The following is a 13286-nucleotide window of genomic DNA, read 5'->3' as shown; positions in this document are numbered from 1 at the left end:
GTGTGTCTTGTTTATCTCTTCGTCTTGTGTCATGTCATTTTTTACCAGAACCACCTTGCATTGTGAAGCATTTTAACTACAGAATAAAATAAACTAGTATTCATATTCACAGATATGAGTCAGGTATTCCAAAAGCAGAAGTACAAAACAGGCTTTGTTCTGTAATACTGTTGTCTGCTCCCCACAGTACAGTAGTGATTTAGTAAAAAGGTATGACAGAGCTTGTTTGTGATTACAGAGAGCTTTTGATTCCCAGGAGGGATTTACTGGAAAAACAAAAACAAGAAACACATGTGCTTGGTGTGTTTTTCCAATTTCCCAATGGATACCAAAAGCAACAGGTTTGTGTGGCAATCATTACTGATACTTTTGCTATTATTTATTGAACTCGAACGATACATTCATTGTAAATCTTACTTGTTACTGTACACCACAAACATATAAGATCATCTTGCTTCAAGTTGAGTTTTTTTGACCGCACTGTTGTCTCCTGTGTTTTGTTGCAGCCCGCAATGAACGTGGTGGCGTACGCCTGTGAGCTCAGTGGCACTAAAGCGTTCACACTAACTGGGAAAACCATCCAGGGCCTCCCGCTATTCAAGCCACCCCAGTTCTACAAAGGCACTGGGAACGAAAGTCTTACCTTCAGTAAAATGGTGAAGGTGAGTGCAAGTCTGACCTTTCTTCAAGGGCTTCACTAGTTACTATTACAGAATGGCTAGCTGCTATTCCAATCTGATCTCCCACTACTGAGATACATTGGAATACTTTGCTGCTGTAGTATTTGTAATGCAGTACAGTGTTTTGTGTTTTTAATACCCATGTTGTGTGCTTTCCTCAAACATTTAGGAGGTGGTCTGGAGGTAATTCCACTCATGGGTTTACTGGAGAGCTTAGCCATTGCAAAGGGGTTTGGTAAGTGTGCTTACTTTAAAATGTTTGATTGCACATATTTTAAGCCTGCTTTGTGAGATGCTCTATTTGATCCTGTAAAATATTTCTTTATTCATAGCTAGTCAGAGTGAATAGCGCATTGACTCTAACCAGGAGCTCTTGGCTATCGGTAAGTATGCTGCAGTACAGTCCAAGTGCAAGGCAAGATATTCTCCACGTTGCCTGGCCTGACTGCTGCTGTGTTTAATTTTTTAGTTTTTTTATGCAGTTGTGTGACAAAGTGCCCGCCCCTGTGTATATTATCTGTTATATGTTGTGTGTTTAAATGTTTGTGTATAGGCATTGGTACGCGTGATATAAACGGGTCTGTGTAACATGAGTGTTTAAAATGTATATGTGTATTTAGGCACGAGGAATGCACAGCACTTCACGTGCAAGTAAAATGTAGTAATATATGAGCACAGGGAATTGCACTTGATTAATTCACGTGCAGTTGTACCGAGACTCCAATTGAATGATTGATTACCAGTCGAGTCTCGGTACAGCTGCATAAAAGGAACATGTTGTCACATACGTGGGGTTGTGTGTTCGGGAGAGAGAGAGAGAGAGAGAATTAACCAGTATTAACCTTTTTCAGATTCTCCTGTTTTTATTGAGGGATTTTTATATCCTGCAAGCCTTTCTAATAAAGAGCACTGCCCCTTTTTGATCTGAGGCACCGCAGCAACTGTATTTTCTTTCCTATAAAAGAAATACAATATACCAACATACTTCAGGGATGGAAACACGACTCCCATCCCATAGCAGTTTGATCCATTCCTTGTTTAATAAGACATTCCTGAGCTTGTTACCTATACATGGTGGCTAATGAAGCTCATAATAGAACACGGAATGGGTGAACCTGCTCTGCAATAGGAGCCTTATTTTCATCCCTGTACTTTGCTGGTTTTACCTATCGTGCCCCCGACCTCGGTTTTCTTTTGAGGACATTGCTAAGCATGTAGTTTATTTAGTTGAATTTTATAATCTTGAAGAAATGTCTCACTGTCAATCAAGGCGGTAATTCTACATTTACAGCTGATGGGGAGAGTAAATCATTGGCCTGGAGCAAAACTTACTATCTGAATTTGATTTAACCAGACACTGGGACAGATTCACTCGCTCAATACAAAAGTGTTTACAGAACTGTGCATGCAGAACCTCTGAAATGAATACACCGAGTAGCATACATTTGTATTTGGTTTTACAAAAATGGTTGCAACTAGTAGTGTAAATGCCTAGTGAATTTGAACCATTGTGGTGCATGCACTATATTTTCAATGTATCGGAGACCTGCCTGTGAGTCTTGTATGTGTTTCTCTACTAGCAGTGGTGTTCATGCTGCTATCTATATTTTCAGTGTATGGAAGACCTGCCTGCACTGTGTCTCGCATGTTTGACTACAAGGTCGTGAAAACACTGTGGAAAGTCAAGAGTAATTGAATGTTACAGCACTTGGCCACTAGTGGCACTGTGTGCTATGTACAAATCTCAATAATAAGTAACAGTAAATAGTAATTGTAATGATTACAATACAGTTCCATTATGCTTTCAATGAGAAAGTGCTTTACAATCAGCAGGTTAAAATTGAATAATGAAGTAACAAATGACTTCTATAAGCTTTCTGTATGTGAGATGCAGCAGTCAGGTTCACTTGCAGTCTGTTATTGACATTACTGTCGGATAAGTTGAAAAGACTCTCAGCTCTGAGAAGATCCAGGTCAGCAACTTGGATACAGCTTTCTCCGAGTGCAATCAGAGTCATATTCCTTTTCCTGCTTATCTGTTCCGTACAAAATAGTACTGCCTCCCTCTTCTCTGATTTGTTAACCGAGAAAATGTAAGTTAAAGGGTTAATTTCACATCCCCTAATTAACACTAATCTTGGACTACCTTTACCTATTGTTACATTAGGTCATCCAGCATTCGTGCTAATCGGGGCCTGAGAAACCTTAGGAATATGTTAATTGTGCTTTTAAACTCCTGTTTAGAGTTGGATCTGCTGCCCTTCCTGCTGACAATCTTCATGTGCTTCTGGGAAGTCCAGTATAGGATTATTGCTGGAATAGTCCTGTCTGGCTTCATTCTGCTCTATAAGGTTGCCAGACCCAAGTTAGAGGTAAAAAAAACCCCCAAAAAACCAATCGATCACATACTTGCAGATCTGTGTAGCACGTGACCTTAACAAAATGATGCTTAAAAAACAAGTTCTCAATTTCGATTCCTCTTTTTGTTTTTCTTTGCAGGTTTCTGATCATGGTGTGCTGGTCATTGCTCTAGACAGCGGGTTAAACGTTCCTGCTGCCGAGTATATCAGCGACACTTTGTACAGGCAGGCTCGTCTAGGTAAGACTATCTTATCAAACCTGAAATGAATGTTAAAGAGATACAACATTAAAACGACTCAGTACTTTGTTAATACAATCAATGGTTTTGAGGTGTGCTGTTTCAGTGCAGGAGGGTTAGGTACACTGCTCAAGTGGTGTCTCATCTTGGCAGTGTCTCGTCCTTGATCAGCTGTCCTAGACTGCCGTCATGTCAGCAGCATCGACTACAACGAGGTGAACGAAATCAAGGACCTGCTCCAGCACTTCCACCTCAACAAAGTCTCTCTGGTCTTCTCTGGCTTAAGGGTAAGATGAGAACCAGTGATGGGGCACATGATTTCTCCATGGAAGATGTGTCGTGGGCACATGGAGTTTATAAGATTTAAAACTAGAGAAAATACTGCCTTTTTATTACTGGGTACAATTGGCCTGCTCTTAGAAAAGCTGCCCACAGTAAAAGCATAGCAAAGTGAAAGCATGGTAAAGCATTGGTAAGCATTGTATATACCAGCAAGGTATGGTAATGCATGTTAAACATGGCAAACCAGGGTAACCTATCGCAAATGCATTGTATAACTATGAGAGAAGCATGGTAAAACGGTAAAGACGCCATGTGGTAAACTTGTATAAGGGGCAGACCACATTTTGAGTAATGTAAGCTAACAACAAAAAAACCTCTACTGTAATATAGTGCTTTTCTTTGTAGATTGCGATTCTTGAGGTGCTGTTGGCAGCAGATCTGAAGGGGCTGGAGCGCATAGAAAGCATGGAGGAAGCACTTCAGTCTCTCTGAGGTCACAAAAGAACAACTTGTAACTAAAGTACAGCAAAGTCAGCGCACAGTGATCGGCTGACACGGGCTGGGTGGATATTGGGTTACCTCTGTGATCTAGTCATGGCTGCACCCTGTGGCGCTTTAAGGCTCCAGGTTTCAGCTTGACTTCTGCTACCTCATTCATTCTGCAACCAATCACGTTCATGTGATGTGAATTAAACAATGAACGCATCCTTAGAAATTTTACAATATAATGCTCAAAAAGGAGTTTTTTTGTCCTAACGGCATTCTTCCTTATGTTTTGAATTTTTACAGAACAACACTTGGTAGAGGAGCATGATCAGAGTCTATTCTGAGGAAGCCAAGGGAGATGTAATTTATCTCAGTGTTCCCCCATCTTCAGACAATCCCCACCAGTTTGCGTTGACTTTTCTACAAACTGTTATAGACCAAAACAATCCACAGCTGGTACAACTTTATCATGTTCGCTGTGCCCCCAATGCTTAGTAAGGGTACTAGTGTCTGCAATAAGCAGAAGGAAATGATTTACACAATGTTCACAAAACATATCGTTAAAAGCCTGGGCTTTTTTCTTAAATGTAATTTGCCTAAGGGCACTAGTACACGGTATTGTTGCACTGTGGCATAGTACTGACAGCAAAAAAGATACTTTTCTGCTGACGTCACCAAAGACGTGTTTACATTTGACTTATTTACAGCATACACTATTACAGCACTGTATAAAACAAGAAGACAATAAGACTCACAGCAAATAATGATTATTAGTGGCGGTGTACCCCCAATGAGTGTTTTTTTTATACCCTACTGTAAAGTATTTAAATTGATGTATGTTCAAGTAATTTTATTTAGCAGAGAACAATAAACAAATGGGTTTAATTAAATTAAGTTGCACCAATATAGGGCATGTCTAATGCAATATAACTAAACGATTGTCCATCACTGCTGGAGAGAAGCACCCAGCGTGAATTCAAGGCTAAACCTGGAACTCCAGACCTGGCTTTGACCTTTGGAGTACCTTCAGAATGAATGGAGACTACATCTAGCATTAAACTGAAACTGGTCTCTTATTAAAATCATAAATCGGACAATGTTTGGGATCCTACAGTATGCAAGCGCACTTCATTTTAATACTTGTCGACAGTTAAATACATTTGTATCATGATTTATGCATTTATTTAATCCAACTGTAATAGTGGATTCCGATTCAAATGTACAATTAAACAAGCAAAATGTATATATTTTTATAGTGCTGTAAGGTACAGTAATTACATACAATGACCACTTGGTGTGCATGTGTATATTTCTATCACCATGAGATCCATATTATATATGGTATCACTTGAACTACCTCTGCATAGCCTAAATCTTACTGCTTTGGGTTTGCTATGAACACCTGCTGTTTAAATAAACTTAAAAGGATAGTTATATATCAGTTTATGTGTAAATGTATCATTGCGCAAATGCAACTGATAATAAGAGCTAAATGAACTTCATGATTAGGGGATACAAGGAATTGCATATGTTGTAAATCATTGGGATAAAAAGAAAAGCATGATTGAAGTTACAAAACCCCACAACCAAACCTACAAAAACAGTAAGCTAGTTTCAGAAGTACATACACCTTAAAGGGCTGCAGAACACCTACTGGATTTACAAGAAACTCTTTACCTGTATATTGTAAAGCTGTTGCAGGAGGAGGGTACACTTTTTTTCACTCTCGAATGGAAAAAAAAAAAAGTTTTTGTTCTTTTTCCCCAGCTGGCTTTATGCCATACAAATCAGGATTATGTTAACAAAATATATTGCGTCAATACATACAACACAGGGTGCGGCAGTGATAAAGTAAACTACTTCTCGTGGTCTGCAACCCTTTAACCAAGCAATGCTTAGCAGGGATTCCTACAGCAGTTTAAATCAGCCACTTCACTTAAAATACCAATGATTTGGACTTACTGCAACCTGGAAGCCTTGTGAACTGTTTGCTGAACTGCAGACCCCATCACCACCACCATCACCAATACTGAACCAATTTTTAGCCTCTTATTTAAGCCTGCATGCTTATCTCAGCTGCAATCTAGAACTGAAAGATTAATCCATTACCTCAGAGACATGACTCTTACTAGAGCTCTGTTCAACGATTTTCATTTTACTCTTGGTCTCTCTCAGCCAGACAGCAGGATGCACAGGCTCGGTGAACTGAACCTGGTATTTATACAAGAAAGTGGCCTTGGCGTCGGACACAGAAAAGAAAGACACTGATCCCCTATCGCAGTCTAGATAGACTCCCACGTTCCTGGGATACTGCTGAGGGATTTTATGCACTACACCGTCATGATAAGCAAAAATACCCTGGGAAGGCAATTCAGATCCTGCAGCCTCCTTCCCGTACACACAGCGTGATTTTATGCACCACGATGTCTTGTCCTTGCCCAGTGTGCGGTAGCCATCAGATGCACTCCTGTAACACACCCCGATTGCCCAGTTGCTGTTTCTGTCCACCGGGGGGTGCACTTCCCAGTAGTGCTGCCTGTTTTGGAAGCTTTGGGTGCACAGAATTCTGAAGCCCATGTCAACATTGACCGCATAGTCCTTCCAGGCCTGTAGGTCAGCCTCTTCAACTGACACCGCACAGCTGTCTTCAGACAGCAGAACAGAGGCACTGGAAGTGCTGGAGTCAAAGGTTAATCCAGAGGCATCTGAGGAGAAGAATGTTAGAATCATACCCAAATCCACACAGATTATTATCAGTCAAGGTGTTTGTTTCAATCAGGAACAATATCATTATTATACTGTTTATGTATGTTAGATACATCTAGAAGCTGCGTATTAGGGACAAGTCGTCTACATTTTTTTAATGAAACATAAGCATGGCTCAACTAGTATGTAGTATTAAATAAGTGATGCAACCATCAAGCATTGTAAATTATGCAATTCACATTTATAAAAAGGTTTTATCATTTATTCATTCAAATATAAGCTGATGAAGGAAATAAGCAAACTATAACCTTATTATTTTAAAAAATAATCAAATCAGTCATTTGTATTAGCATTGCAGTCAAAGGATCATTTCATAAAAGTACTGACTTTTAAACAAAACAGCTAGTGGTCTCCATTTAGAAGCACTTGTATTGAAACATATATTTACATTGTATTAGTTTACTCCTTGGCTTCCGTCGCCCACTGACCAAATCAAAGTCCCCTGTACCTGGATCTGTGGAGTAAATGTATTTATTATTAATTTTTTTTTGTCCATGGCACCTTTGTCTACTTGACTTACTTTCTTATATGTTAAAAATTTATGTTTTCCACACGTGAATAATAAAGCGAGAATATTACATCACTCTTATTCCTCCAGTTCTGAACCATACATTACCAAACACAACCGACCTGTTTCTTGTAGATTCAGGACTGATTCCAGCTGGGCATTTAGGGTGCTTTTCAGGGCAATTAAAGCCCTGGTTATTTTCTCAACCATCCATCCATTCAGCTTTATTTCAGGTGGGGGCAACTGTTTGGTCTCATACAGAGGAGGCAACACCAGTTTGTGCTGTTAAAGAATTAAAAACGATTTCTTAGGCTTGTTGGCAATCTTCAAATCACTCTTGAGGTAAGAGCTTTGTGAATAGGCTCCAATATCTCAGGTATGGAAATAAGACTCCCATTGCATAGAGGTTTCAGCCATTCCTGGCTTTACTATAATAAGACACGTTGAGCTTGTTACCTATATGCTTTGGCTAATCAGGCTCATTTTAAAACTTGGAATGGGGAAACTGCTATGCAATAGGAGTCTTATTTCCATCCTTGTAGCTTATACGGTATTATTCTGTATGGTAAGGAAAGTGGCACTGCTTACTACTCAACATGCCTAATGTAACTAAGTTCAGATTTCTGTTGCTATACAAGTGAAAAAAATCATAATCTCAATCAATCTTTACTTTATATAACGGCTTTCATAGTGGACCACCATCACAAACCGCAAAGGGCCAGGTTGTAACTGTAGGTACCTCTCAGCTTCTCAAAGCCTTCTTGTACTCTGCCCTTTATCACATGCTTACCTTTAGAAACTCAAAAAGGTCTGCGTCATTGATTTGTTTGATGATTTCCTCTTCATATTCCTCCGCCTTCTGGGTTTTTGAGTTCAGCAACTCCAAGATGCTTTCTGTTTGTCCCAAAGCTTCCAGCTCTTCAGCTTCAATCAGAGCAATGGCTTTCTTCTGTGTGCCAGCAATGATCTCTCTGAGGTCAACAAAGTGTGTGGTTACATCAGCCTTAAACTGACTAGCAGTTACCTAAAGCATTCAAAAACAAAATACCACACAACAGATTTACTAAGCAAAACAAAACCACTTTTTAAAGCTAAAGTTTCTCAGTTTCCAAAACCAGTTCCAGTTTCAAGTTTCCATACTTATTTTTATAAATCCAAACACATTTTAAAAAAGGATATTAACAGCTCAGTTGTATTAAAAATATCTATGAAAACAGTTAACTTTTTAAAGACCTGATGTTAAAAAAAAAAAAAAAAAAAAAACAGAATGAAAGGTGGAAGATTAATTTCCTTACCCTTATTAACTCCGCTGCCTCATTTATTATTGTTTGGGGCTTTCCTGGAACATGAATTAACTAAATGGGAATTTGAATTTGAATTGGGAATTGAGAATTGATTTTAAATTAAATAGAAAAAAAATAAATAACCGAAACTGTGGTTTTGTTATTGGGAATCTTACATCCAGTGCCTTAATAGCTTTGCCAAATAAAACACACATGTACTTACACTTATCTCAACCTCTATATCCTTCAAGGTATTAATTGCTTCCTGGATGTTATCTTTCCAGTTTTGAATAGCTTTGAGTTTTCTGTTATAATCAACCTGAAAACATCAACAATAACAACAACAACAACAACAACAACACACGTACACACACAGGTTATTTTGTAGAAATGAACAGCTTATTATAATATGTACCCATCTCCAAACAATACCAAGATTCTCAGAACATCGTTATCTGCTTACACATTCATTATTACTTGAGTATTTGCAGTTTTCATTATGTCTTATGTCTTGTGTCTGCTTGATGGCGATACTGCCCCGATCTTGAAGGTGGAAGGCGGAAGATTCAGCCCTTCATTTATATACAACACATTTAAAAACATCTATTGTGCCTTTATTTTATTAATCTTTCTGTATTTATTTCAAGCTAACATAATGGATTAGTTTCATAGAAAATTAAACAATGGCAAAAAAACTAAATCTTGGCAAATTTGCTCTGTGTATTATGTGAATTCCTGAATACATGCTTGCTACTGAATACTCAGTCCACTCACCTCTTTCACCTCTCGCCGCTCTTCCACCGTCTGAGTCGAACATTTCCGGTGCTTCACCAGGCACAGACTGCAGAGGCACTCCCAGTGCTTCTTACAGAAGTACTCCAGCAGCCTCTTGTGGTGCTTGCACAGGATCTCCTGCATGTCTGAGATGGGGTCCCTCAGCCTGTGCAGCCTCAGCACACCGCTCTCCAGGTGAGGCCTGAGATGAACGTCACAGAAAGAAGCCAGGCAGTTCACGCACGTCTTCACGGCCCTCAGCTTCATACCTGTACAGACATCGCAGGGCACATCCCTGTCTCGTGCCACTGCAGAGTCTGGCTTCAGCCCTTTGCTTTTCACTGTGTGCTCTATCATGGAGCGCAGCATGGTGTTCGGGTGCAGGGAGGGGAGCTTGGAGAAAGATTTCCTGCAGTGAGGACACGAGTAAGACGAGGAGAGTGTACTCCTCAAGTACCTGTTAATGCACTTCATGCAGAAGTTGTGTCCACAGGGGATTGTCACCGGGTTGTTAATCAGATCCTGGCAGATGGGACACTTGAGTTCATCTTCAGGCACAATTATTGCAACAGGAGAGACAGCAGCAGCCATCCTAGAAACAGAAATGCAGAAAACAAACCCTGCACATAGTAGCAATGCACAGTAAACTCCCTCCATGGCCTTCTGACCAATTCTCCATTAGAGGAGAGCTCACCTGTTGTGTTTTAGAATACATTTTCCTTTTGGCTTCATTCACATTATTACCTGTCCCTCTTTTATCGTGCTTCGAATCTTTTGTTTCCTCATTGTTGTTTTATATATATATATATATATATATATATATATATATATATATATATATATATTATCTTGCTGCTTCATCTTGATACCACTGGGCCTTTGGGGTGAGTCTGAACTACAGGTGCAACACATAAAGTGATTAGATACCAGGAAGCAACAGTAACAGCCCTGTCTTTATAATAGCTGCATATTTCAAACAGGTGTATAAAATCCAAGCAAAATCTATTCGGCAGTCATAATATTTCTAGTGCTATCAAGAGTTCAGAAAATAGAATTAAAAAAGTTTGTCAACACTTAATAAGACCTGTCTGTACCTTTTTATTTTAGGACAACAGTCACGCTCACTGTCTTTAAGATGGCAAATGGCAAAAAGAAAATTCTTTCTTATCCCTTTCAGTCCTTGCAGGACCTCAAAATCTCAATTCATCTTAGCGCCGTACGTTAACATGTGCCACAGAAGATCACATTGCCACCTCATGTCTCAGTCTGAGGTAGTGTATCAATATATGTTAAAATAAATATTCTGTCCTGTTCTAATGTGCACCCAATAAAGTAGTTTATTATTTAGCAAAACAATTCAGGACTGAAAGGGTTAAACTAGTGTGCACAAGAGTACTGCAAAGAAATAAGCGGATATAAAACCTTGAAATGGCTGCCTTAAAGGTGCTGAGTCACACAACAGTGAGTAACACTAACCTCTCTGCCTGTGCCTGGGGATTCCCAAACACATTCACCACACAGCAGAACAAGAAACAGAACCGGCCAAACCATTCTAGTGGGATTGGAATATAGAACTGCACTGTAAAATGTCAGACACGTGTTGCTGCATTCTAACACAAATATGTTTTATGTTAAAAAAATTATGAGTTGTATGCATACTGGTAGCAAGAAAGCTATCAACCTAACAAGCAAATGACTGTCTTGCCCGTCATGACTGAAACTGACTTGCTGCATATAGATGCAACTGACAGCGTGCGTGTCGTTAGCAGTGAAAGAGATACAAATGTGCGTTTCATATTGTAGTTGTTTCTAATGTTTTGTCTAACCCCATTCAGTGACTACAACCCTATAGCAAACATCACAATAGATAATCTGCTATGCAAAGAAGTAAAGTCTGCTATAAAAGCACAACATGTTTATACAGTACTAACAGTATGCTCTACTGTAAAACACTCGACCGGCTCTATAGTAGAATGTAACCACATAGTTTAATATCACATATCCAGAATACGTGTTGTCAATTTGTTTTGGGTCATCACTCACCTTATGTTTACGTTTTTTTTTTTTTTTTTTTAACTTGCATTAGGTGGTTGGACCTTCCGAAGCACGTTGGTATTTTGGCTTTTAACCAATCACAATTAAATAACAACACAAAATAACAACAAAACAAGCACAAATAGCGCAGTTCGTATCCTGGTACCTTTTCTCACAAAACGGGAATGCCGTGTACAACTACTAGCTACACCTAAGTTTAAAATATTTAAAGTATCGTAAAAAGCACGTTAATCAAGCAGTCTCACCTAAAAAAAACAACACAAAAACAAAACAAAAAAAAGCGTCACAATGCAAAACTGGCCACTTCAGCAGATCTAGATCCAATTACCGCACGTCTCCAGACAGGGCTGATCATTCTGTCCCTGGCTTATAACATACTTCCACATAGAGGCCAAATGAAGCTCAGAAACAGAAAGTATAGACGACCACAGACGCCCCGTTTCTCTTGAAAACGAAACTTTTCACCGAAGCCGCAGAGCATAGTCTGCAAATGATACAGCAGGTCTTCAGACTGCACGCAGCGCGCCATGTAAAACACTGCCTGCTATTTATTTAGCTGTCTTTTGGACAAGAATATCAACGTATTCTGTGGGAATCAAGACAGGTAAGGTAAAATCAACGTATTCGCTATTCATTTGTTCATTTAATATTAAAGGAATGCAAAGTATACGTGGACAAACATTGGCATAATACACGATAATCATGAGTTGACATTAATTAGAACCGTTTCATTTCATGATTTGTTTTCAATATTAAGAATATTCTAAAATGTACCGACGTATATTATTTGCACGGTTTGTAAATCGGTTACGCTAAAGTCATGTACATATGTAAGACATTTGGCAAACATATTGAGAACAAATTAAATTATATGTGCAGGTGTTAAATTAAAACAAGAAACTTCTTTTGTGTGCGTGAATAAAACGATGTGGCCCCTGCTAATGTGCGCACATAGTACAAGAATTTGCACCGCCACTTAAAGTAGTTTGGATGTAAAGATGCACAGTATATCTGGTTTGTTTTTTTAAGCAACATTCTGTAACACCTGTGTTGTGCTTCTAATTTTAATGGTGTGTTGAAAAATGAGAAACAAAGGTATATTTTAAACGATTTAGCTTGTGTTTTTAACACTTCCTGTATTGGTCATGAAAGTGCTTGACAGTTGCGTTTCCCGATTGGTTGCTTCATTTGGTAGGTCGACATCCCATTGGTCAATTCTCAATTCGGGTAGGGTCTCTAGGCATCACGTTGTGAATGAGGTACAGGCGATTTTCTGCCGGTGGATTATAAGGCCACGCTCTTATTATACAGTAACAAATGCAAGGGAAGTTTAGTATTTCATACATTGCATATCAGAATAGTTTCCAAGAGGGGGGAAAAAAAAAAAAACCTCACTGCAGAACACATTCTTTAATAACTCATTGTTCTTCAGAATGCTGTAATTAAAAAAAGAGAACTATAGCTTTTTAAAATTCAGATTTCTGAATGCATAGGCATGTCTATGAAAACATTGTGCTTAATGCCAAATGCCAAAGTATTGTGCTTAATGCCAAATCCTGTTCAGTAGTTAATCAATAAAGCCATATCGCCTGAGCGCTAGGCTGTAGTTAGGACCAAGATAGGATCCATACAATCAGTAAGATACATAAGACCACTTCCTGTCTTTTTTAAACAGAGAAAATGCTCAGTGTTACACATTAAAATTGTATTTTATTAATACATGGTATTCTCACTGTACACTTTGAAAGTATGTTAAGAAGTAAGGTGGTGCAATATGGGCGACCACCACTGTAGTTTAGTTTTTTTTTTTTTTTTTAATGAAACATCAAATAGAAAATGATCACCCTTGATCA

At 38.8% G+C, this 13286-nt stretch overlaps 2 protein-coding genes across 6 annotated transcripts in view; one reads left to right on the top strand and one right to left on the bottom strand.

The window, feature by feature from the left end:
- Window positions 1–3822: 3822 nt before the first annotated feature.
- On the bottom strand, window positions 3823–11506 carry LOC121296087 (E3 ubiquitin/ISG15 ligase TRIM25-like). Of its 5 annotated transcripts, none has more exons than XM_041221274.1 (7): window positions 11422–11506; window positions 9379–9970; window positions 8828–8923; window positions 8112–8345; window positions 7444–7603; window positions 7202–7267; window positions 3823–6752 (listed from the first exon to the last, which is right to left on the bottom strand). In XM_041221274.1, the coding sequence occupies exons 2-7, from the start codon at window positions 9967–9969 to the stop codon at window positions 6145–6147; spliced, it is 1755 nt and encodes a 584-aa protein (XP_041077208.1). In that variant the 5' UTR covers window position 9970; window positions 11422–11506; the 3' UTR covers window positions 3823–6144. The 5 variants fall into 5 exon arrangements, with proteins under 5 accessions (XP_041077208.1, XP_041077207.1, XP_041077209.1 ...); XM_041221273.1 differs by lacking the exon at window positions 11422–11506 and adding an exon at window positions 10073–11415; XM_041221275.1 differs by lacking the exon at window positions 11422–11506 and adding an exon at window positions 10123–11415.
- Window positions 11507–11953: 447 nt separating this feature from the next.
- The window catches only part of LOC121296086 (E3 ubiquitin-protein ligase rnf213-alpha-like), a 41257-nt gene continuing 39924 nt past the window's right edge, over window positions 11954–13286 (top strand). The window contains exon 1 of the mRNA XM_041221271.1: window positions 11954–12037. The gene's annotated coding sequence lies outside the window, so the exon portion shown is untranslated. The remainder of the gene's footprint in view (window positions 12038–13286) is intronic.

The sequence above is a fragment of the Polyodon spathula genome, chromosome 21 (assembly GCF_017654505.1).
Source record: "Polyodon spathula isolate WHYD16114869_AA chromosome 21, ASM1765450v1, whole genome shotgun sequence".
Lineage (NCBI taxonomy): Eukaryota > Metazoa > Chordata > Actinopteri > Acipenseriformes > Polyodontidae > Polyodon > Polyodon spathula.
This window is presented reverse-complemented; position numbering and strand designations above follow the sequence as displayed.

Excerpts from the sequence above, each read along its gene's own strand:
- LOC121296087 (XM_041221272.1), bottom strand. The coding sequence starts at position 10,035 with ATGGAGGGAGTTTACTGTGCATTGCTACTATGTGCAGGGTTTGTTTTC. Across the intron at positions 8,924-9,378 it reads AGCGGCGAGAGGTGAAAGAG|GTTGATTATAACAGAAAACT; the intron begins GTGAGTGGACTG and ends TGATGTTTTCAG. Across the intron at positions 7,604-8,111 it reads ACCTTTTTGAGTTTCTAAAG|CACAAACTGGTGTTGCCTCC; the intron begins GTAAGCATGTGA and ends ATTCTTTAACAG.